At 42.7% G+C, this 25,890-nt stretch overlaps 1 protein-coding gene and 1 pseudogene across 5 annotated transcripts in view; one reads left to right on the forward strand and one right to left on the reverse strand.

The window, feature by feature from the left end:
- Window positions 1-25,890, forward strand: part of CDK5RAP2 (CDK5 regulatory subunit associated protein 2) — a 136,192-nt gene that overhangs the window by 48,668 nt on the left and 61,634 nt on the right. For all 5 annotated transcript variants that reach the window (XM_035113723.2, XM_060270294.1, XM_060270293.1 and 2 more), the window contains 5 exons: window positions 5,654-5,751; window positions 7,303-7,430; window positions 11,825-11,940; window positions 13,159-13,284; window positions 25,275-25,370. In XM_035113723.2, coding sequence (XP_034969614.2) covers window positions 5,654-5,751; window positions 7,303-7,430; window positions 11,825-11,940; window positions 13,159-13,284; window positions 25,275-25,370 — 564 coding nt within the window. The remainder of the gene's footprint in view (window positions 1-5,653; window positions 5,752-7,302; window positions 7,431-11,824; window positions 11,941-13,158; window positions 13,285-25,274; window positions 25,371-25,890) is intronic.
- On the reverse strand, window positions 8,165-8,283 carry LOC118084578 (5S ribosomal RNA; annotated as a pseudogene).

The following is a 25,890-nucleotide window of genomic DNA, read 5'->3' on the forward strand; positions in this document are numbered from 1 at the left end:
CACCAGAGCCTCAAGCAACACTAAAGGATCTAGATGTAACCCCAAGCCAAGTACCTGCTCCTTCAGAGGGTGTGTAACTCCATCAAGAGCAGGCAACCACCCTTCTATCTTGTATCGGGAACCACCCACTAAGTGCCTCGGTCTTATCTGGATTGAGCTTCAGTAGTTCATACAGTTCATTTCTGAGACAAGACACAGGTCCAGCAAATCCACTGCCATGCTTGCAGATGTACCCCGCACCACATGTATGTGTGGTAGCACACAAATAGAATTTGCATAAATAGGGCGTTGCCTGTACTTGCAACACAAGGACACAGGCCGTGCAAACAAGCTGTTCAGCACAAATACAAGCCACATGGTAGATTCTATGACACATAACAAGCACAAAAATATTTTGCTGCTCCATTATCATTTGCACTGTACTTGTGACTTAGAGACATTACTGTATTAGAGACATTATGTCGAAATCGGGGCAGGGATAAGTCCCATGCAAAGAGCTAGGCTACTTAAATTGCTGTAGCTCTAGAGTTATAGGCAATGCACCAAAGTTTATTCATGTGGCCAGAGCTTTGCACCTGAAGTTTTCCTAGGTTGGAAGTTGATGTTCTTTGTTGTCATTGCAGTGATGCAGATGTGCTGGAGTGATTGAAATTGATGCAGCCTGCCAGTTGTTGCTGAGTCATCTCAACTGTTCAAACTTATGTGTGTGATTTTTTCTCCCCTTCTGAGCACACCCTCTCTTTCAAAATTGCCATGAACACATTGCACTCAGCCTCTCAGAAGTGATTGATGTTGGGAAAGTTCTTGTCAGGGTTGACTTCCTTAGGCAAGGCAGGTCTGTTTCTGTAAATGAGATTGGTCCCCTTCCCCTTTCCACACATTTGAAACACTCCCAAATTCTCCTTTGTGTACACTGGCTAAGAATATATCTTATTGATAGTTTATAGAACACCACCTATATCAGGGGTGGGGAACTTTCGCCCTCCAAGTACTCAGCTCCAACTCCCATCTGTCTTCACCATTCATCATGCTGGCTTGGGCTGATGGGAGTTGTAGTTCAGCAACACCTAGACTGCGAAAAGTTCCCCACTCCTGATTTATGAGCACAGTGCTTCATGAAGTAGTAGCATGCAGGCCTCTGCCCTGAGGGACTTACAATCTGTCACTCATCACAGGGGAGGGAAATGGAGGCAGGGGTGAAATGGGAAGGATTCCACTGTCCAATTCTTCATACCATAGCTTAAATAGGAAGTGGAGATTTCCCAGTGGAATTGGGGGGTGCATGGTGACCTGCTCCTGTGAACACATATAATGATGTGCACCTTTCATCAACATGCTGCTATTTTTATGGGAGATCCTTCCTCTCCCATCTGAGGTTAAAGCCCTCCCTGTGCTAAACAGTGTGGGGCATAGCCTTTCAAATGGTTGGAAGGGCACGTTGCAGCTCCTTGTGATGTAGTTCCTTCTCCCACTTCAGATTATTTTGAATTGTGAAATAACACCAACAAGATCAAATGTTAAAAACCAATTAAACATTTAAAATGCATATGTGTTTCTGTGTTGTATTTGTACTATCACTACAGCAGCTGCTTCTCAGCATTCCACCTGTCACTTAGGAGCAAGGCCACCTGCAACCAATCCCCCAGATACGTAGAGTGTCCTGATCTTACTACAAAGGAATGACCCAGTGGGGTGATCCTCGTTTAGTGTCACATATTTCAGGATGACTCCACCAGGGCAGAAATTCACTGTTGATGGCAACCTCTAGATAAGTAGGTTTCTCTTCTGGAAACCAGGTGCAACTAAGGCAAAGTTGGACCTAGCTATCCAAAGCTATCCAGAGTTGGGTGGACCTAGCTATCCAACCTTCTTGCTCCTCCATATGACTGCTCTTCTCCAGGTGCAGCAGAAAAAGGCTGGGGATGCTAACATTCCCAGCCAACAATGTTAAAAAGCTAAAGTACATGCTCAGGGTCTCTTAAGATATAAGGCATAACCCAACTGTATTCATGATTTGAAATCTGCACTTTTGCTTAAGAATACGTTCCGGGCCGGGCCGGGGGGCACAGAGGATGGTTTGATACTAACAAGAATTTCAAATTATGAAAATTCCACACAACACTATTTTATCTCCTTTCTGAAAGGCTGAATGTTAAATGGGATCTCAGGAGACTATGTAAAATTATTGGTGCTACATCTCTCCCCAGAATGGCATGTAAACATCAGAGGGTTTCTTAAATGAAACCTGCTTTTTGACATACTGGTAGACATATTCCTTCGTTTCCTTCCCATACACCTCCTAATCTAGAAGAAATTGGTCACTGTGACAGTATGTGTTTGTCAGAAGTTGGGGAAACACAAGTAGTTGTGAATAAACATGGTATGTTTATCGTTTTAGTATACTAGATAAAGTCATGAAGCCAACTCAACTTGGCTAGGGGTTCAAAACCTCATCCTATTGGCCCACGATGGCCAATAGGCAGCCCTCAGGGGCTGGATGTCATGTGATATCAATCAAACTCTAAGGGACCAATCAAACCATGAGGTGGGCTTAAGCATTTGACAGGAGATAGTACTCTTGCACTACTCATGTTTACTCAGAAGAAAGTTATAGTGAGCTCAATGGGGCTTATCCTCTATCAGGTTTGTTTTGGATCAACCAAGGGGATATACCCTGTGAGACTTAAAAGTGTAGTTAGCAGTGAAATCCCAAAAGTAAGATCCATTGAGTTCAATGGAATTGACTCCCAGAGACATGTATTTAGAATTGCAGCCTCAGCCTTTTTAAACAGTTAGCAGGATTAATAGCCATTTTTGAGCAGTGCTCTACATTTACCACAGGCCTCTTAAACTGATCCAGCTCCCATCTTTGGTGACCATTTGTAGCGAGTAAGATTATCTTCCATGAATATGGTCTTAAAAGTGTGTCCATGGTGCCTGTGAAGGCCAATTCTGGATCTGCACATCCTTCCATAGATTTCCAGGTGGGATTTGATGACGGTGAGGATTTGCCAAACGTGCCTTCCTCTTAGCTCCTTTCTCCGTTTCGTCCTGAGTTCGTGCTTCTTCAAAGTCCATGACACTTTGGGTAGAGGCTATTCTTTGCTTGGAGTTCTCACAGGCCAGTTGTTGGTGTTTATACTACATTTTTTTAGATTTGCCTTGAGAGCGTCTTTAAACCTCTTTTGTTGTCCACTAGCGTTGTGCTTTCCATTCTTAAGTTGGGAATAGAATAGTTGCTTTGGAAGACAGGAATCAGGCATCCAAACAACGTGACTAGTCCAATGAAGTTGATTCTGAAGAATCATTGCTTTGACACATACCAGGCTGACCATTACTCAGAGATGATGAGACTTGGAGTTCAGCAGCATCTGGAAGGCACCTCTGTTCTAGGCAACAATTTACATTGTTGAACTGCTCTGATAACCAAGGATACCTGGTGGTCGAACAGAAACTGGCAAGCAGTCAACCCATGGACCATGATTTTCTCCTGTCTAGATTGCTTTCAGGTCTGAGCTGCTGTTACTATTAGTAGTCTTGTAAGGAATCTCCAGATAGCAAGTCTTTACTGCTCTACTTGTTCTGTATGTTAGGGTGTTGAATGCTTCATTAATTGTTTCTGTATTATAACCTGTGTTGGCTATGTATCTGCCTTATTCTTTGTAATTCATTGGGGAACTCATCGGAATAACTCACGCCTTCCATAAAAGAGATTGTAATCATATGCAGAGAAGAATACAATATTGCTCCTAATGGCCTCATTGCTGTTGATTTGTCAGAAGCTTTTCAAATATAAAAATGTGGTTGTGTAAATGCAGTGATGAATAAGAAAGGAGCCAGAAGTCACCTGTTTAATGCTTTCTGTATGTAATCAGTGGATTCAGACTAATGGCTGAAATGTAAGTGCTGACAGTGAAACAGCAAAGCCACCACGGGGTGAACATGTCTGTCTGTTGTGATTTGGTCACTGGTGATTGGCGATAGTGCTCGTTTTCTGTGATGTGTCTTAAGCATTCAAACAGTTATGTCAGAATATTCATCTTCTTCACCTCCTCCACTACCATATTCTTAGCTAAACAAAGCTACTGCACCATTGATCCATCTGATCCATCTAGCTACCATTCAATTTCCCTTCTACCCTTTACTTTCCGGACTCTTAGAACAGGATGAAGAACTTGTGGTGTTGTTGGACTCCAACTCCCATTAGTCACAGACAGCATGATAAATGGTCAGATATGATGGGAGTTGTGGTCCAGGAACATCTAAGGAAACCACAGGTTCCCCATCCCTGTCATAGAACTACCGTAGGAGTGCCACCACTGTGAAGGTCCACTTCTGAGAAGAACCATCTGTTGCACCTGGTATGACAGATGTGCAGGGAGGAATGTGTCTGATAAAAATCTTAACGTATGGGCAGACATATTTGGAGGCAGGTGGTCCTTCATGTGACCACATGTCACAGAGAAGCAGTACTTTGAACCAAGCATGGAAATGATGCAGGAGCCTAGGTAGTTGATGAGACAATGAGATCTAGCAAGAAGAGGTTCTGAGAAGCTTTCTGGATAACACAGTAGAAAGGAAGGCAAGCAAGCAGAGTCAATGTTAATTATCGTCTAGATGAGAGAAGGTCACAGCATGAAACCCCTGCAAAGGTGTGCACAACCTGAAGCTTTGGAAACTTAAGTAGATGGGGAATTAAGCAGGCCACCTGCTATGAGGACGTGGCACACAAGATGATAACATATCCAGTTTCCTGTTCAGTGCCCTTTGGCAAATGGAACACTTTGCATGTAGGGCAGCTGAAATAATTCCCACTCTGGAGTTTGTTTTAACATAACTGGGATATGCTCTTTAATAATTCCAAACATGCATCGTACAAACCTTGTGATTATTCTCCCTCATCTGGGCTGCGGGTGGGGGAACAATGTTATTTCAGATGTAGAAGGCGGTGGTAGCCTCTGGCGCTTGCTAACTTAATGAAGACATCGGACACATGCTTTGCCACCGGTGTCAGCTGAGTGACATTGGGGGGGGGGAGAGAAGGTAATGCGTCTTCTAGTGTCTTAGTAGCAGGATGGATTCTTTAAACACTCAGGTGGATGCATTTATTTTACTTATTTACTTATTTAAATTATTGAAAACCTACCCATCCCGTTCCTATCCTTTAGGATTTCCAACAACAGAAAACAACAACATAAAATCTAGTAGATAGCAGTGCCCTAGAAACGGCAGTTATTCAGGAAATTCAACAAAGCTAAAGTAGGGCATCGGGTGGGTTTTGGGGGCAGCTAATGGTCATTTATCCCAAAAGCCCTCTGAAAGAGCAAGATCTTAACCTGCTGCCTGAACCCTATTAAGGAAGGAGTCAGGTAAGTCTCCCTGATAAGAAAGTTCCACAAGATAAGCACCACAACCAAGGAAGTCTTGTCTCATTTCACCACTCACTACATGTCAGATGTCTGACTCATCAGACATTGGGAACATTAGCCACTTTCAGCTGCAGAAACTGTTCTTGGGTCCTACTTGTTTTGAAAAAAATGTTTCTGCCTCTGCTATGCATTCTATGACTGGTTCTTAATTTGCAGACAAGCACTCTCCCAAGGTATTTTTTCTTAAGAGTTATTGGTATGTATTTCTGTTTTTTTTAATTTAGAAAACAAAGGAATCTGAATTTGCAGGAATAATGGAAGGTCTACAGAAAGAGCGTGACATTTTTTCAGCTCTAATAAAGTCCCTGCAAGATACTGATAGGTGAGTGCCAGATTTTGCCTTTGAATACAAACAATGATGTCTGGTCACTCATCAGATCAGTGGGATGTCATCCATTTGCAACAGCCCAGAGTTCTGATTATAAGGAGGAATCTTACACCCTTAAATTAAAGTACTTTGACACCAAGTAGCTCCAGTGGTATTCTGTACCCACTGAAACTTAAGATGGGCTGCACTAGTGGCTCTTCCTCTTGGATGCCAGAAGCCAGGCAGTGATTGCCTCTAAACAGCAAAAGAGCTGAGCCTCTTTCCAATGCTGAAATGGAGAAATTGCAGCCTTGCAGAAATTGCTGGACTCCCAGCTGTCATCAGCCGCAACCAGAATGGCCAGTGGTCAAGAGTGATGGGAGGTGTAAGCCAGCAGCATCCAGAGAACCATAGGTTCTTGTGGTATAGACAACGCTGAGCAGGCCTGGACAAGGGTGGTGAACCAGTAGCGCTGAACAAGTTGTTGTTCACAAGCTCCCATCAGCCCCAGCCAGCATAGTCAATGACTGGGGATGATGGGAGTTGTAAGACTAATAACTTCTGGAGGGTAATTAGTTTTCCACCCCTGTCCTATTAAAAGTATTCTGTATGAAGTAGGGCAGGTGTGGCTGGAGTTTTAAGGAGCACCTATTGTGGTTTACATAGTTTTTTTTAAAATGTATTTTTATTATCTTCTTTATTTTGTTAGTTGAGGGAGTGGAGCATTTATTAGTGTTAAATGAATCCATTCTCCTTTGAAGATTTCTCTTTCTCTTTCCCTATTTCTTAGACTGACTTAAAAAGCAACCTTAGCATTGGAATTCACAGATGCTTACTTTTTGCTCTACCTAAAGAAGGCAGGGAAAAGTTTTATTTGCTCGGGTCTTTTAACATCCTGCATCCTGCCTCTGGCCAGCATCATCCTCCCCTTCTTATTTTAACCATGCAAATGTGATCCAACTTGCTTGCCATGTCATCATCCCCAACAACCTTTACTTTTGAAAACCAGCTCCACCCTTGGATACTTTGCATGTGTCACAATTGATATTAAAATAAGCTCCATTTATGTTAAAATGTGGAGATTTTCCACATATACACACACCCTTGAGTGTGGAAGTCATGAGTTCAGTGGAAGATGTGTGAGATAAAATAAATCTAATAAATGTGACAGAGGAGTTGTTCATAGACTCAGAACAACAGGATGTGTTGTGCCAAATGTACTTCAGTCTGATGTTTTCTGAGGGAGAAATGAGCTTGATTTTGGCCCACTAAGTGTGCCTTGAAGGTTCTGAAAGATGCCAGAATGGAGATGTGCAAGGGTTTTTATCCCTTTCGTCTTATGTAAAGATTTTTTTTTTTAATGCTGTGCGTCGAGATGAGAGGCTTGCATGCTTTCAAGAGTGTTTAGTTCTTTCTGCTTTGGAGTGAATTCTTTTATCGAAACCTTGATGTATAAAAGATGCCAGAGGTTCACAAGAAAATGACCCCAACTGTTTGATGAACCTTGAGTGATGCCTCCTTACAACTTCAGCATACTGATTTTTTTACTTTTGAATTTTATTTTAGCATAAATAACCTTCAAGAAGAGTTGCACAACATTTCTGTATTGCGTAAGCAACTAGAAGATGACATCTTAGCGAACTGGAATTTGCGAATACGGCTGGAAAGTCAAATCAAAGCTAACAGAAGAGAAGGTAAGGAAGAATATGTGGCAAAGCATCTTTCATAGCATCATAGAATCTTAGAGTTGGAAGGGACCCCAGGTGTCATCTAGTTCAACCCCCTGCAATGCAGGAATCTCAGCTACAGCATCCATGACAGATGGTCATCCAACCTGTCATTCGAAGCAGCTTATTATGAACTACAGCAGGGATGGGGAACATTTTTCAGCCCAAGGGCCACATTCTGAGCAACCTTCCTGACTCCATATGTCAGTGGTGGGTGGGTCCAGATGCAAACGTGGACAGAGCAATGAATATAAATTGTACGTTTTGCATGGTAGGCTAGTTTCTACGTACACACACCCTTTTCTATACTCCACCAAACAAGCAAGGGACACTATAAGAGTTCACAGACACATTCCAACCACCCAAAAACATTCAGGTGTGAAGTAGGGCCAGTGAGAGGTATGGCAGATGAGGAAAGTTTTGAGGGCCAGATAGACACGGGGGGCCACATTTTGCCCTGGACTAGGTTTATCTATCCCTGATATAAAATGCGGGAGATCTGCTAAGTCACTATACCTCCATCCCAGCTGATTTGGATTTGAAATAAGTTGATTGCAACAGGTCTCTTTCTACAAATTGTTCAGTTAAACAGCACAAACCATTCTTTTCTATACAGTTCCCGCAGTCTGTTACACCAAAATCAAACCCCCCGGCGTTTCCCCCCTGAGACCTCAGGTTTATTTTCACAAAATTCCAACTATAGCCTACGACACCTGGTATTCCCAGGCGGTCTCCCATCCAAGTACTAACCAGGCCTGACCCTATTTAGCTTCCAAGAACAGATGAGATTGGGCGTGTTCAGGGTAGTATGGCTGTAGAATAATTTATGCCCTCCCCTCCCTCCTTCCTATCCTACCTTTACTTTGCACCTGCTCCAAATTATTTCAATATGCAATGCTAAATAAGCAAATTATCATTCTGCATTAGATTCACAATGCAAACTGATCACTAGTAAAAAATCCAATACGTCAAAAAGGTAGAAAAGAATGTGAGGGTAAAAATTATTTCAATTAAAGGGAATGCTTTAGGACAGAAGAAAGTAGCAACAATTTCCTCCCGTTTTAGCAGTCTGTTACACTGCCATTTTTAATTACTCTTGTTATGTATCACCTAAACATGTACTAAGCACTTTGTTTTTAATCATTTGCAAACACCTTTGCCTAGTAGGGTTTAGAATCTAAAATTTAAGAAGTGTAAGGTATATAATACAGTGTTGCCACCTTATCAGACAGTGTAAAGTAATGGATTCAGACCTGATCTTTGCATGATGCAGAGCAAGATGGTAGAGTCCTGGCTGAATATAAATGCTTCCTTGCATTTAAAAACACATACACCAACCAGTTCGCTTCAAGTGAAAAGCTAGCTCGGGTTCTAGCCTAGTCTGTTCCTTGTTATGCTTCTTTCCTACCTACAAGGATCTTGTTCTGCATGGCAACCACTCAATATTGGGATTTCCACAGTTGAGCACTTCAGCCCATTCTTCCATTTTGAGGTAGCCAGTTCATTCTGCTACATGCATAAATCCAGTTATTCTTATGTAGGGACATAGGAAGTTGTCTTACACTGAGCCAGATCATTGGTCTAGTTTGGTATAGTTTACACTGACCCTGATGTTGGGAAAGATTGAGGGCACTAGGAGAAGGGGACGACAGAGGACGAGATGGTTGGACAGTGTTCTCGAAGCTACGAACATGAGTTTGACCAAACTGCGGGAGGCAGTGCAAGACAGGAGTGCCTGGCGTGCTATGGTCCATGGGGTCACGAAGAGTCGGACACGACTAAACGACTCAACAACAACAACAACACTGACTGGCAGTGGTTCTACAAGGCTTCAAGAAGGGGTCTCTTCCCAGCCCTACCAAGAGATGCCAGGGATTGAAATTGGGATCTTCAGCATACAAAGTGTGTGTGCTGCCATTGAGCTACAGTCTACCTAATATTCTAGGCTAGGACACCACAGGGCTACAAGTAAGACTTTGCAAGAGAGCAAACTAGTTTCAGGACCCTGGCCAGCTCCTTGTGGAATAAGGATTAGACTCATTAGAGGCTGGATACAATAAACCTGCTTCATCTAAAACTGGGTGTGGGACACAGCTGTGGGCAGTTGGGCTGAGAAATTTATTGATTTATCATCTAAAACTGTTTTGAAATCCACATCATGATAACTGTTTCAAAATATTTGACCTGGCAATATATCACATATTATGATGTTAGAAAAACCACGAAGCCAGTGCTTTCTCCCATGATTCCTGCAGTCTTCCTGAGCTCTCTGCTTCCTGCAGTGGGCAACAATCCTCAGAACAGGTTCAGACAAAAGCAGCCCACCGGGGAATTTCCTTAGTAATATAGACGGTGACGCCATGAGCTTCTTGCTTTAAGATGTCAGGCTAGTAAATGGTTGAGAGAGATGCAGGTCTGAGCCTGCCCTGTTGTTTAAGCCTCTTCTCTCCCTTCTCTCCGCCCCCCCCCCGGTTTTTCTCTGTCAATGCTCTTTGTTTCTCCTCTTCTGCATGTGTGTGTGTGTGTGTGTGTTTGCCCGTGTCCCCCCTTATTATGTTCCCCATTTTCTCCCTACCTTTGAATTCTCCCTAATAATCACCACTTTCTCACACATTTGTTTCCCCAACCCTATACTTCCTTATGTGCTCTTCTTTCTTTTTCTTCTCCGCTGTCCACCAAGTCCCACTGGCAGAAAAATGGGGGGAAGTGTTTTTATTTTCATTTTCTGGTGTTTACATTGTTGTTTCCCCCTAAATTAGCTTCCCTCCATATTACAAAGGAAGGGTTTTTCTTTTTTAAAGAACTTATCTCTTTGCTTGCTTGCCCTCGCTGCCTCCCTTTGATAAAAAGCGAGAGATTGGTGAGCTGAGGGCTTGGGGGTGAGGCTTCTGCGTCACAATAGGGGGAAATGGAGGGGGGAGATTTAACTGGCCCCCTTATGCTGAAATAGGAGGTTGGATAGTTGTGAGGTGAGAATGATGGGGTGTTTGTTAGTAAGCAGTGCACCCTACTGAATTCAATGGGGTTACGCCCAGGAAGGAAGAAGTACATTTAGTTGAACTCATAGGGGCTTACTCATGCACTTGGCCCTCTGAGTGGAGAAGCAGATGCAACTTGACACTTGTAAATTACTTAAATTATTATTCGATTAGTTGAAAATAGATTAAGTTGTTTAATAAATTTTTGTTCTGTAAAATTTTATCTATCTAGTTTGGCCTGGTTTATAAAAGAAATGCAATTTTTCCTGGCAAATTTTTTAAAATAATTTTTTGTACTGTAAAACTTTATCCATTCTTTTAGACCCCTAAGTAGTATCAGTTGCCAGGATATTACCTCGTTCACCTATACATAGTTCCATCCTTATTTCAAACATTGTGATATATTGGTATTATCTGGTTGCTTAGCTGGTGATATATCATGTTGTTGAAAACCAGATATTGCCCAGCTCTAGTAGGGAGCCTGAGGATGTAACATCCACATTGGACCTGCCCATAAAAAGCAAGTCTAGAGTGAGAGACTAGGGTGATGTCCTCTGTTTCCAGGACATCACCCTAGGACCCTGCATAAGAACCTGGAGGGTGAGGAGGAGAGTTTGTCAGCAGGAAAATGAATTCATACTGATTTTGGTATTGGTATTGATGTTGGTATTGGACCTTTCTGACCACATCAAAGTCTGTCAAGTCAGTTGACTGCTTTGCTGCATCATGGTAGACAAAAACAGTCATATATATTATGTACTTCAGAAAATATCTACCCACTAAGGCAGCAAGCATGGCTGAGTTCTGAGCCCTGCAGAAAATAGGTTTGCATTGTTTCCCCATAATTCTGTCCCTTTGAACTGTTCAAAGAATCATAGAATGTAGAGTTGGAAAGGATCCTGAAGATCATCTAGTCCAAGCCCCTGCAATAGCAGGAATATGCAGCTGTCCCATACGGGGATTGAACCTGCAACTTCAGCATTATCAGCACCAGTCTAACCAACTGAGCTATCCTCAGGATATCACAAATCCCTGTAGAACACTCATTCCCACTGCTGATTTCTGAGATTTCCTGCAGTACTCCCCATACAGCATTCAGCCTTCTGTTTTATTCATAAGGACTAACAACTTGATTTTGAAAGAAACAGCTGAATCCCACACCTGGTTTCATATTATATGCACTTTTAGCACATGCACAAAATCACAGAGTATGTAGATGTGGCAGCAGTAAGAAGGAAGTAGAGATCTGCAAATAATGGTACACATGTTCAATTGAATGGGGACTTCAGTTACAAAATATATTGGTGGTTTTTCGAGGCCAGAACAGGAAATTCCAATGCAATTACATAGATTAAGCTATCTTCTTTTCTTTTTTTTAAATAGAGGAAACCATATCTTCTTTGGGAGAACAGACGTCTTACATGAGCATTTGTTTAAGAGACCAGGGTGGTTTGGAGTTGCAGTTGGACCAGCTGTCTCATGAGGAGCTTAAGAGAAAGGTATTGTTTTCATGTTCCTTTACAGTTGTCCAGTATTTCTTTGGCATGCCAGCCTGCTTCTTCGTTTGGAACTCTGGTGTGGGTGATTTCTGGAGGATTGGGTCCAGGGAGAACTTGCATGATCTATAAATGTACAAGAGGCAGTTGCAGATTCCAGGCATCAGGATAGACTACTCTGTCCATAATTCCTGACCATTGTTCATGTTGACTGGAGCTGATGGGAGTTGTAGTCCAAAACATCTGGGGAACACCAGGGTGGGAAAGGCTAATGTAAGTAATATGCACTCTGCCCTGCCAAGCCACAAATATGCTGTGCCATTCTCCACTAAATGTAGTTTCCGAATACTTTTCAATAGTATCCCAATGCAGAGCACATTCCAATAATCCACATGAGAGCTTACAGTGCACAATACGTCTGTTTTTCTTTAGAGTGCTGCAAGATTCATGGGCATTTTTAAAATAAGAATTGTTCTTTCTCTGCATAACAAGGACCATTGCTCACATCCTGTGGTTGCTATGATTACAGATCAGAACCACATTGTGTACCTATTAAGAACTGTAATGAGTTTACCTATTACAACTGTAATGTATTTTTTGCATTGCCCTCAGGTCCTTATTGAAAGCTTGCCTTGGGCATCTTCTGTAGTTATTACTGTCATTAGCTTCATGGCTATTTTGGAATATTTATTGGCTTGGTGGTGTGTCTTATGCTTGTTAAACAATTCATTTTAAATGCATCCAAAATTACTGATTTAAAATAATTATTATGTAATTGTTAATTTAATGTTGGATATTGTATTTTAATTATGTTTTATGGTTATTGTATATTTGTCTTTGGACTATTCAGTTGTTAACTGCTTTAAGTAGAATTTTGTAGAAAATGTGGCAACAACCATCAGCCACCACCCCCATCATCATCATCTGTTTGGCTTATGTGAAAATGAGATGTTTGACTAGATGGGCCAGTGGCCCGATCCAATAGGCTCTTCTCATGTATTCAGATTCTTAACTCCCTGCCATGGGTTTCTTGGGGTATACACTCAGTTGGGGGAGGGGGGAAGGATGCATATACACTTCAAACATGAACAATTTCAACAGGCAGGCAATGCAGACCTACAGTGTATATTTTAATAAATTGGTTGTTGAAATCATGATGTATGAAGCAGGCTGAAAAATGTTAAGAGCTTTCAGTCTAAAAGCTTCCTCTTGCTTTTTCAGGTTGCTGAACTCCTCTCAGTCATGAAGGAGCTGCATTTGGCAAATCAAAACCTTAAAAAAAATCAACTTGAAATCTCCACATTGGATATTGTGGCAAAGGAAAGCCAGGATACTCTACAGAGTGAGGTGAGACTTAGTTTCCTGGTGCTGCTAAAGCTGGTGGAAGTGCAGCTTTATTTTTAAACATGATTTCTAGATACAGTGCTGCTTTTTCTGTTTCACACACACAGTAGGAAGTGATCGTGAACTTATGGTTGCCCTGTGGGTTGACATTTGCCAGGAGGGAGATGTGAAGTGCATCTCTGTTGATTTTTCTGGATCTGTTGGCTCCTTTTGATACCATCAACCATGGTGTCCTTCTTGGGAGTTAGTGGTGGGTGGCCATGCTTTTTTATGGGTCTGCTCATACTGCTTCCAAAAGGTGGTACTAGGGCAGAGATAGGGAACCTGGTTCCCTCCACATGTCATTGTACTACAGCTCCCATCAATGCCAGTTATCCTGGCAAGTGATCAGGGTTGATTGGAGTTGTAGTCCAAAAATAACTGGAGGGCACCAGATTCCCACCCCAATGTTAGATCTCTGCTTGACCATGTGTCATTAACACTTTTAGATTTCACAGAGTTTGGTTCCCACCCCATCCCTTGCTGTTCAGCATCCACCCGAAATCATTAAATGAGGTCAACTTGGGATTTAGAGTGTGATGTTATCACTAATTTAATGACCCAAAATTCTGGTTCATCTAATGTGAGACAGTTGAGATGATACATTAGAGGCTCAAATGGCTTGGTGGAGTGGAAGGTATTTGGGCACTGAGGAGACCAATTGCTTGATAGAGCTGAGGTTGGAGGCTGCAGTCTTGGGTTCTCAGTTCTTAAGCTTGAGAGCCCTTTGTTACTGGGTTCAGATTGAGTGCCTCCATTGTCGACTCATTCTCAGTGTTTGTATCCAGGGTCCAGCTGGAAGGTGAGGCTGCAACATTATTAATGCATTATTGGTGTGACACTGGACCCCACATAGCCTGATACTATGTGCAGAAGCTCATGTGTGTGTGTGTGTGTGTTTAAAAGGGACTATGTTAACTTCTGGTTGTAAGCATATTGGAGGCTTCTGAGTGTCTCCCTGCATTTCTGTCTTGATCTGAGGCCCCAATACTAGATCTGGGTTTTTACAAGGTAGCTGTTTCTTAAAGCAGAAGTGCTGCTTTGAGGGAGATGTTTGCTGCAATTTGCGCTGCTCTCCTCAAGAGGCTACTGTTCCCCTGCAACTGTCAACAGAAAACAACAACAGTGGCATTTATATAACACTTTTGAGTTTTTTCAGAGTGGTTCACATATAGTGTCTAATTCTACTCCTTTAAAAAAATCCTGTAAGTTTGGCCAAGATTGTGTGTGTGTTGTTTTTTACACATTTTTTTATCCAGTTTTTCTCAAAAACAATGCAGTTCGCAGCCAAGAAAAACCAATTAATAAGAACACAAAGTGATTAAGTAATGCCCCATGTTATTACCATAATTAATAATGAAGATAAAGACTATACAAATTTCAGCAACCACAGTCAAAAATCCAAGCAGATGGAGCAGGAGGAACAAAAACCAGCTTTCATGAAAATGAAAGACCCCAAAGCCTTCTTGAAGAGCCAGGTCTTAACCTTATGTCTCAAAGGACCAGAGTGCTTGGACTTGATGGGCCTCCCTGAGGAGGTCATTCTGTGGACCTGGCATTGCAAATGAAAAAGCTCCAATACTACTGGATACCTAGCAAATTTAACTGAGAAAAGTATTTTTGTTTAGTTTTATTTCTAAGCTTTCTACTCCATCCCTCATCATAAATCATAAATAATCTCAGGGCGAGACATATATTTTACATATATTTTAATCTCAGTTTAAAATATAATAGAATTGGGGCAGGGAACCTTTTTGGAGATGCTGGGGGTTGAATCTGAGGCCTTCTGCATGCAATGCAGATGCTTTTACCTCTGAGTTGTGGCCCTTTCCCTGAATACACAAGTACTTCTGCTACACCAGGGATGGTAAACTCTCAGGACCGGGGACCCAATGTGACCCTTCAGGCTTCACACTCCTCCAGGCACAGCTTTGAACCTGTGTGTGTTTTGCCTGGTTGGAATATGTCCTTGAACTCAGAGAATACCAGTGGCTTGCAGGCAAGGTAGAGGCATTCTCAGAGCAAATGGCCACATTCGAGCCAGAAACAAATATTCAAGGAGGGTGCAAGGAAGGGTCAGTAGGTTGTGTGGCCTGGGGAGAGTCCTAAAGACCAGATAGAGAGTCCTGGTAGGCTGCATTTGGTCCCTGGGCCTTAGGTTCCCATTAGGCTAAACTATGCAAAGGTAAGAGCATGATGTAGTGGTTAGAGTGTTTGACTAGGACCTGAGAGACCAGGGTTTAAAACACTGCCCAGCCATGAAACTCACTAGGTAATTTTGGGTCAATCACAATCCCTCAGGGTTGTAACAAATATAAAATGAGGAAGAAGAGAAACATCTATACCACCTTGAGGTCATTGGAGGAAAGGTAGGATATATATACACACTGTACAATAGTGCCTATAGCACCTTTCTCGGGAGATTGTGGACTCTCCTTTGCCATCTAGCCTCTCCTTAAATGCCTTCAGGGATGCTGTAGTTGCAATGCAGATCCGGCATTGTTGGTGCAGATGGTCACCAAGATCGCTTCCAGGTCTGTGAGTCTACAATTCAGTAGGGGACCATGGAACAAGGTCTCAGAAGTTGCATGGAGCTTGCAAAAAGTAGAGATGGGGGAAAGACAGATCTTAAGGTTGACAGAATAAATGGTTTTCAAATGGGGTTAGACAGATTCTTGGATAGATTTATCAACAGCTATTAGTTCCTGGTAGCTAAATGCAACCTTCAAATTCAGAAGCAGTTTGTCTGATTGTCAGAAGCAGTTTGTCTGATTATGGGCTGGGGGGAGGCAGCAGTGGATGACAGTAGCCTTCATGCCCTGGTGGAGGACTGCAGAAGCACCTGACTGGTTGCTCTTGGAAAAATGATGTTGGCCAAGTGTTCTCCACCACTCATTTCAGTCTGTTCTAATCTGATATCTAATATGGCCTTAATCCCAGAATCTGCATGTTAAATTGTTTTTTTTTTTGGGGGGGGAATATTGCCTGGAAACTTGCTTTCCTCTCCCCCTCCAGCTCCCCCCCCCCAAATGTTTCACAGTGCTTCTGGCACCAGTGTGCAAAACAATCCTATTTCTTCTTGAAGAGTAGCACACATACACAGATATATGTACTGTATGTATTTTTATATTTAATGTCTGTCTTGGGCATTTCATAGCCCTATATTTTTTAGCAAAATAAGAGAAACTGGAAAAAGTTGTCTTTCAGATAATTGCATATGCTCTTAAAAGAGTTATGCTGTCAAAGAGTGTGATATGCTCAGAACAGATAAGTACTATTCTGTTTTGTTGTATTTATTATGTGTCTTTTTTGGGCCTTATCCGTTATTCCATCCCCCCTACAATATGCCTGTGAGGTAGGTTAAGCTGAGACAGTGGCTGTCAGGGATATTGTGATTGGAGATTGTTGAACTACTCTTACCATCAATGTTTGACCAAAATCTCCTCCTGTAACTTCATTGTCATCTGGGGCAAAATTTTGCCCTCTTCTATCTAACGGCCCTTCAGGTGCTTACACGGCTTTCTCCAAGATAAGCACCCCAGTTCCATCAACATTTCCCTACAGGACTGCACTCCTGACCCTCTTCATTGACTTTTTCCGAAGTCATTTGTCCAAATCCTTGAAATGCAGTACCCAGAACTGAAACATACATTCCTGGGTTATACCAACATATCTTGTAGGCAGTTTTTTGTAGGTAGTTTTTTTTTTGTATTTTCATAGGGAAGGGAGGCTTAATGCCCTTGCCCTGTTCTGCAGCACAACAGTGCTGATCCAGATCTCTTCCCTAATTTGGCCCTCAGCTCTGTACAGCATTGAGTGTGCCACCCGCATTGAATAAATATTAGAATACTGAATTGGTAAAATTCTGGGTAAAAAGGTAAAGAGACCCCTGACTCTTAGGTCCAGTTGTGACCGACTCTGGGGTTGCGGTGCTCATCTCACATTGTTGGCCGAGGGAGCTGGTGTACAGCTTCCAGGTCATGTGGCCAGCATGACAAAGCCGCTTCTGGCGAACCAGAGCAGCGCACGGAAACGCCGTTTACCTTCCCGCTGTAGTGGTGCCTTTTTATCTACTTGCACTTTGACATGCTTTCGAACTGCTAGGTTGGCAAGAGCAGGGGCCGAGCAACGGGAGCTCACCCCGTGGCGGGGATTTGAACCGCCAACCTTCTGATTGGCAAGCCCTAGGCTCTGTGGTTTAACCCACAGCACCACCCGCGTCCCATAAATTCTGGGTAGTGGGGCTTATTTTAACATATTGGAATCCGCTTCATTTGATGCTGCTATGGGATTTGTTCATTCCTCTCAACCAGCACATGATGCCCATCAAGATATAACTCTCTGAGTCCAGGACTTTCTCTTGGCTGTTTTAAAAAATGTACCATTTTTTCTTTCTGTGAAGACAGCAGAAACACAATCCTGCTAAGCCCCCACCATAGAGTCTTCCTAAGTCATGTCTCCCTTGGGTTGCCACAGCTCTGAGCAGTATGGGGTGCCTTCGGGCTCCAAAAGAGAGATAAAAAAGGTTGTTTTTCTGCTGTCCTCTGAACATCTGCTTTCAGATGTGCTGAGTCCTGCCTCTGGGACTCATGGGATCTTTGCAAACCAAGCATATCAACTATTCATTTAGGAAAAAACACATTCTCAAGGTTTTTCATTGCCATGGGATGATTTGAAAGAGGAAGCTTTTTCCTTCTCCTGGCCTTGAGCCACATATTTTACATATTTTTAAAAAATTGGTCAAGCATTAAAAGTCTCTTCCTTGGGGTGCAGCAATTTCTCCATCACTCAGAAGCTAACACCTGAAGTCTTGCTTGCTTCTTTGGTGGCCTTTTAAAGTAGATCAACACAATTTTAGTAACTTGGTGCTAGTCAGGAAGGAGCTCTTGGTGACTGTATGCTTTCTCGTATCAAGTTTCAGAGGCAGTATGCTTCTGAAGACCATTTGCTGGGGAACAATGGGGGGGGGAAGTATCTTGCCTTCATGTCCTTCTTAGGTGCATAAGAGCCCTGCTGGATAAAGCCAACTGTCAGGCCTCTGTTTATACACTTGGAGTTCTATCCAGTGTTAGTTCTACTCCGGGAAGATCCATTGGAATCAATGGACATGACTTACATGTCCACTAATTCCAGAAGGTCTACTCTGAATAAAACTTAGTTGGATATAATCCTTGATGCTTTTTTACTCTCTTAGGTAATGTATGAAGCTAGCCTTAAGGAAGAGCAATCTGAGGTCTTAATAAAATAAAATATTTTTCTTTTCAGTAAACTTTTTCTCACATGACCCAAATCTCCCATTGGCTCTTAATAGTGGGGCACCAAGGGCCTGGCATCAAGAATCCACCACTTAGTTCAGGCATCCCCAAACTGCGGCCCTCCAGATGTTTTGGCCTACAACTCCCATGATCCCTAGCTAAGAGGACCAGTGGTCAGGGATGATGGGGATTTTAGTCCAAAACATCTGGAGGGCTGAAGTTTGGGGATGCCTGACTTAGTTCATAGATAGGGTTCAAACAATGACTTTGACCACTCAGACTGGCCATTGGCTTTCCTGGATCCTGGCTTGTTTTCTGATTTCTAATTTCCAGCTATGCCTTAGCTTGATCTCTCTGCAAGGGTGAAGAAGCTCTGACCCACAAGCCTAATGAGGCACACCAGGCCTTCTCATTTGTCTTTTCAGGTTGTTTTGGTGCAACCATGCCTATATATCAGGCATCCCCAGACTTTGGCCCTCCAAATGTTTTGGACTACAATTCCCATCATCCCTGACCACTGGTCCTGTTAGCTAGGGATCATGGGAGTTGTAGGCCAAAACATCTGGAGGGCCACAGTTTGGGGATGCCTGCTATATATGATTTTACATGTGAGGCAGGTAAAAACATGGCTGTTGCTTGCAAGCATTGCTAATCAGCTGCTTGTCCATGTGGGCAAAAGCAGTTCACGTGCCACCATTATTTTATCAGGTGATTGACAAGTGACTGCTCCCCACTGCCACTTGAAATGTGAAGTCCTGAGGGGAAAGATGGGAAAATGGAAGAAAACTAATCCCTCATTTCCCTCCAACCCCTTTTTGCCCCCTACAATTGAAAAATGCTGGACTATGAAATATTTTCTTTTGGAATGAATGATGAATAAAATGTTTAAGTCAATACATTCATATTTTTACACCTCCAAAGTGATGTCTAAAAACTCTGTAATAGGAAGACTTTTAAGTAAGACTGTGTACAAAATTGGATTATTACAGTTTCTGTACCCAGAGGACAAAAGCAAGTCCTGAGTTGTACACTGAGATTACAATTGCCAAATGCAAGATAGGGGACATGGCCTTTGTTGCAAGAGAAGGAAGGAGGATTCAGTACCTTCTTTGCTTGTGGGCTTCCTCTTGTTGACATGTTTGGTGGATCTGCTTCAATCCTCTTGACTGGGCCTCCAAAGACCAGGAGGTGGGTGAAAGTACAGAGCAACACAAAAGAACAGAAAGTGTTTGCAATACTTTCAAAACACAACTAAACATCAAACATTAAAAGCTGCCATCAGATGTCTTCTGATTCATATAGTTGTTTATTTCCTTGACATCTGACAGGAGGGCATTCCACAGGGTGGGTGCAACTACTGAGAAGGCCCTCTGCCTGGTTCTCTGAAACCTCACTTGTTGCAGTGGGGGAACTGCCAGAAGGCCCTCGGAGCTGGACCTCAGTGTCCTAGCTGGACAATGAGGGCAGAGACGCACCTTCAGGTATACAAGGCCAAGACCATTTAGGGCTTTAAAGGTCAGCACCAACACTTTGAATTGCACTTGGAAATGTACTGGGACCGAATGTAGATCCTTGTTATCCGTGTTATATGGTCCTGGCGGCCACTCCCAGTCACCAGTCTAGCTGCCTCATTCTGGATTAATTATAGTTTCTGAGTCACCTTCAAAGGTAGCCCCATGTAGAGCGCATGGCAGTAGTCCAAGCAAGAGATAACCAGAGCATGTACCACTCCAGCAAGACAGTGCACAGGCGGGTAGGGTATCAGCCGTCACTGCTAGACAGCCATCCTGGACACAGAATTAATCTGCGCCTCCATGGACTGCTGTGGATCCAAAATGACCCCCATGCTTTGCATCTCCAGTCACGCCATTAGTTTTTAGAAATTCTTGAAAAATGTGCTGGCAAATAAAAATAATAAAAAGAAGCAGAAACTGGTAATGATAACTCAGAAAATGACACTGATTAAATTTTATGTAGTATACATTGAGTCTTCTCCCCCCCCCAAAAAACCCCCTGCTTTTTCTCAGCTCTTTTTATGGAAATGAGTGCTTTATGTCTGCTTCACACTGTGAAGGCCTAGAGATGTAATGATTTTCAGAATGCACAATAGCTTTCTTTGTTTTTCCTATAATGTTGATGGTTTCTTCTGTTTTTTACTTTTTTTACTTTTTGCTAGCTCTTCATAAATTGACAAAACCAAAGAGATACTTAGGTTTCTTACAGTTTGGCAGCTTATAGGCTCCCTTTGTAATTATTGTATGATTAAACTGTACTTTGAATATTCAAAACATGGTAATTTTATAACAGACCCAAGTTATGCACAATACATTTTATGTTTCTAAAATAACAAAGTGATATTTGACCTGTAGATTTTAGAACAGGGATGGAGAAACAGTGCTTCCTTTAGAACAGGGATGAAGAAACCTTTTCAGCCCAAGGGCTACATTCTCGTGTTGGGAACCTTCTGGGGAATGCATGTCAGAGACAAAGTGGGTGGAGCAATGGATATGGCTCTTACTTTGAATAGTCAGCTGTATTTAAGCCACACAGAAGTCAGAGGTTTATATTTGCATACTAGGGGTGCCATACGTCTGTTCCCCCCCCCAATGTCCTCTTTTTCAGGTTTAAAATGTCTGTCTGGATGGATTTTTAAAATGTGGCAGAATGTCCAGGTTTTTTTTGTTTGGTACCATTACGGGTCTCGTGTAGTTGTCTTGATTATTTATTTATTTTGCTTTTCTGCCTGTGGGATCTCCCTCCAAGCCCCTGGATCACCTTACCCAACCTCTCTTCCCTCTTCTGCTGCAGGGATAAACAGGGACAAGCTCACTTTCCCCTCTTCCTTATCAACATTCCACTCCATACTTCCAGGAATCTCCCAAGGGAAAGAAAAGGTGAGGGAGGGAGGCTGCTGGGGTTTACACAGCCACTTCCTGCCAATCAAGAGCCTGCCAGCTACCCCTGCCAGCCAATGAAAGTTCTGACCATTCATAAAAATAAATACTCTTGCCACACTCCACCCCAGCCACACACAGGCACCAGAAATCCAAACCTCTTTCTTTCTCTTTCCCCCAGCATTTCAGTTTCCCTATGAAATATACAAGCTTCTCTTGGAACCGGAGCAGCTCAAATATTCTTGTGGCCCTTGCTCTCTATCCTGCCTTCTCCATCCCTCCAGCTCCCAGCACAATGCAGCCAGCAGCAGCCACATGCTGACATGACATGCAAGTTCATTGGCCCTAGCTCTCTTCCCCTCCACCACCAACCAGCCCCACTTTACTCCGCTAATCTGGAAGGTATCAGGTGTGTGTGGAGGAGAGGATGTGGCAGGGAGAGAGAGATGAATTGGCCCAACTTGGAAAGAAGCTTTCCATCTGGTGTGGAAATTTGCAGACTCTGCTCCTTTCACCACTTCCCCCTCCCAACCTCAACCCGCCCCTCTTGCCGGCATTGCAAGTACAGTATGGCAAAGGCACGCTAACTGACTGAACTCTGTTTCGGCTGCACAAAAAGGATGTTTAAATTTTGATCCCCCACCTCACCCGTTCCTCTCCCTTCTTCCACTCTTTGAAAGAAACACACAGGCAGCTCACTGCTTTCACGCCTCCAAAGGTAAGTGAGTTCAAAACAACAACAACAACAACAACAACAACAACAACAACAACAACAACGAAAGCAATAATAACCCCCAACCCCTGTTTTATATTGTTGATGCCAGAAGTGGGGAGCAGGGGTGAGATTGCAAAGGTGGGAAGAATACAACAGGACCAGCCCACCCAGAGCTGAAAGCGAGGGACAGTCAGTGCCTGGGTAACTTTGGCTCCTGTCTCTGTCTAACCAGAACTACTGTGGTGGTTTTCTTGTCAGGTGCTAGTCAGTCTAGGAGGAATAACTTTCTCCAAGTTTTAATTTTGTATCCTCGTCATTAAGTATTCATTATTATGATGGCTGTTTATTTATTTAGGGAAAGAATGGGAATCCAAATTATAGGCAAGCAGCATGGTGGCTTTGGTTGCTTTGGAGGGGTGGGGGTAAACAAGGACCAGAATCTGCAAAAATTGGAAATCTGACCAAGAAAATAATCAAAGAAAATGTGAACTTCCAAAACATTTAACATTTAACTTTTGAGAGCTGGCTTCTGGAAGATATTAATGTCCTATCTATGTGGCTGTTGTAATTAAAACAGAAAAATATAAACAGCCAACTTGCCACATTTGGGACTTTTCCATTTCCATTACACATGCCTTATGGCACCACATGCCTTAAAACCCAGTGGGATTTCACAACTGGGAGTCTTGGGAAGGAAGTGGTAAATCAGCAGGATTTTTAAATTCAACTAACACAATAGAAAATTTCTTTGGGAGCTGTAGCAAAACCTTGCTTGGTAGCCCTGGTTTATTTCTGCATATGAAAGTTAAGAACATTGCCACTCACAATATATCACAACTTCTATAGCCTACATATAGTAGGAGTACCAGTATTTAAAATGAGAGACATCAGTATTTAAAATGAGAGACATCATCCATAGTTAAAAGTAGAGGTTGGCAAATGTTTCCTCTTTTTTCCTCTTCAAAATATGATAACCCTACCATACACACACCCCTTCATTCACACAAGCACACAACATGCTCATAGTTTAGTGAAACATTCCAGCAGGACAATTGCACTGAAGTTGGGTTGGTAAAGAGATGTGGCCTAAGGAGAGTCCTGAGTGCTGGGTGCAGAGCTTTGAGGGTTGCTCCTGGGCCTGAAGTTCCTAACCCCCCTTCTTTGGAACATGTAAACTTGAATGCTTGAGGGTGTTCTGAAAAGCTGACATGTAGTAGGGCCATGATCTACTGAGAACCTTTCCCCAGCCAAATTCCTTGCACTCTGCTCAGGTGGTGTTTTGGTAGATTTGGTCCCATGCTGCAAAGGAGCATGGGGTGGTGGGAACCCCCTTTTTAAACAGATGAAAACCAGCTTATTGGCCATTGGACAGGGAAGGGGCAGTTTTCTTTCCCTTGTGCAGATGATCATAGCATTAGCATATATGAAATGACTCTTTGTGCAACCCAAACTATTGGGTCCAGAGAGAGGAATATGCATGTCAGCTCAGTTTGCTGATGTGGTGCCCCATGAAACTCCCACACATTTGGGAGTTCCTTCCTGTGCATGTGGTGCTGGATCAGAGCATGGGAACATGTTCTGATACTTGTGTGCTCCCCATCCATCCTACCTATACCATAGAAGGCTGAAGCATCAATAATCCCATAAATATTTGAACCCAATATCTCTTTTGGCTACATAAATTTGGTCTAGCTTTAAAAGTTACAGTGGAACACGTCTTTTTTTATTTATAACTGCAGCAGAAATTTTAAAAATGAATTTTCAACCTCATTAAGAAAATGAGTAGACAACCTCAGTTAGGTTTAAGCAGTGCTATTGCCTTAATTCATAAACTAAAACACAGAAGGGCAGCCAAGCTAGTTTGTTGGAGCAAGCACAAAAAAAGAGTCAACAGGCACCTTAAAGACCAACTGATTTATTGTAGCCATCAGATGCATTAGACAAAATGGGCCCTAGTCCTTGAAAGCTTGTGCCATAATAAATCCAGTCTTTGTGGTTCTGAGATATTGGTGGAGAATAGATTCATAGCCTTGTTAGACAAGTACTGAAACTGCTCCCCCATTGCCTGCCATAAAACTAGGAGGAAACACTAGGCAGCCCACAGACCTGGCATGTGCCCAAGCTTGGCACTTGAATGTCATGCATGCTGACTAACAACCCAATCTAACACATGCTTGCTTGGAAGTTAGTGCCCAAATTGAAGCTTTAGCTGTTGTGTGGTGTACATTCGGTCTTAGCCTCATGTCCAGCCTTGTATTTTTGGGTGAGGATTATATTGCTTGAATTATTCAACAGTTTACATGCCACTCATCCCATCCGCCCATGATTTTTCAGTTCCTCTCCTCCCCTACCACAGCTTGGCTTGTTCTTCTCTGAACAGGGGTGGCAAGTGAAATGAAGGCCTCCTTCCTCCTTCCAGGGTCTGACGTGCTGCTATGCAGCATTTCAGATGCAAGTAGACATGGGAAATCAATTTCCCCTAGGGCTACGGCCACCACCTTTGGAGAAAACTCAATTTCCGAGATTTATTTGCATCTGACACACTTTGCAGCAGCATACTAGATGCTGGAGCAGGGAGAGATGCCCCTCTCACTTTCTGCCAGTGAAACAGCAACTGCTTCATAAGTGAATAAGAGGGAAAGAAATTGGGGAAGGGATGAACTGGGATCTGACTGTGTTACATCATTGACTAGGATCAGAACAGGGTTTGAATTGATTTTTGAATTGACTCAGATCATGCCGAACAATTTACTGTCTCCTTTTGAATGGTGCAGGAGTAGTTCAGCTTAGTCTTGATCTTATCCAATTCAAATTTGGGAGAATTCATCCCTTGCTTGAAGTATCCAAGTCCTGCATTGCTGACAGCCATGGTCAATATTCATGAATTTTAATTGATTGCTTTTTAAAATTGGTATCTTTTTGGATCCTTTTGATGCCCTCTAATCTAATGTTTGTTACTCTGTTCCAGGCATATATTTTTTTCAATTTCATTTTTTAAAAAAAGACATGACTTATTTGTACATGTTTCATATCACCAGATTTTGTTTTGCGAGCGCTACATTTTTCATATCATTCCATTCATTTGTGTAGTTCCTTGAAAGAACAGAAGAAAGTCAGACTCTGACAGAAGCTTTCAATGACCAGACAAACAGCCAGAGCGGCCAATCTACTGAGACGCCCAATGAGGTGGGATTTTTGTCTAGTGTGTTTAAATAGTTTTAATAGCCCTTTCCTTTTGGAATTTGTATACAGGTCTGAGCTTCAAGTGACTCAGTATGTTTACTCTTGTAGAAATTTGGTTTACTTAGTTTGTGCTTTGGCTCACTTCAAATCAGAACACTGGCATATCTGGCCGACTGACAGCAGCTCAGCTGTCCACGGACACGAGTCGTTTCTAGCCCTACTTGGAGATGCTGAGGGTTGAACCTTAGATCTTCTGCTGCAGCCTTTCTTATTAAATGGAAGAGGTGTCAGAGTTATGAGCAGCACAGCCTCCAACAATCATATCAACAAGTGTGGTAAAGCAGGCACTGTGCCAGGTTACCTGAAGGAACAAATACTTATTGTGTTGCATATTTAATTGGACCCTCTGGGAGCCCCTGCCAAGTGAGGTATGACTGGTGGCTCACCACCTTTGGGTGGTAGCAGCCCAGCTGTGGAATGCAGAAAAGTGACGTTGTAGTGGTGAAGATATTTTGGACGTTGG

Source organism: Zootoca vivipara, chromosome Z, assembly GCF_963506605.1.
Source record: "Zootoca vivipara chromosome Z, rZooViv1.1, whole genome shotgun sequence".
Lineage (NCBI taxonomy): Eukaryota > Metazoa > Chordata > Lepidosauria > Squamata > Lacertidae > Zootoca > Zootoca vivipara.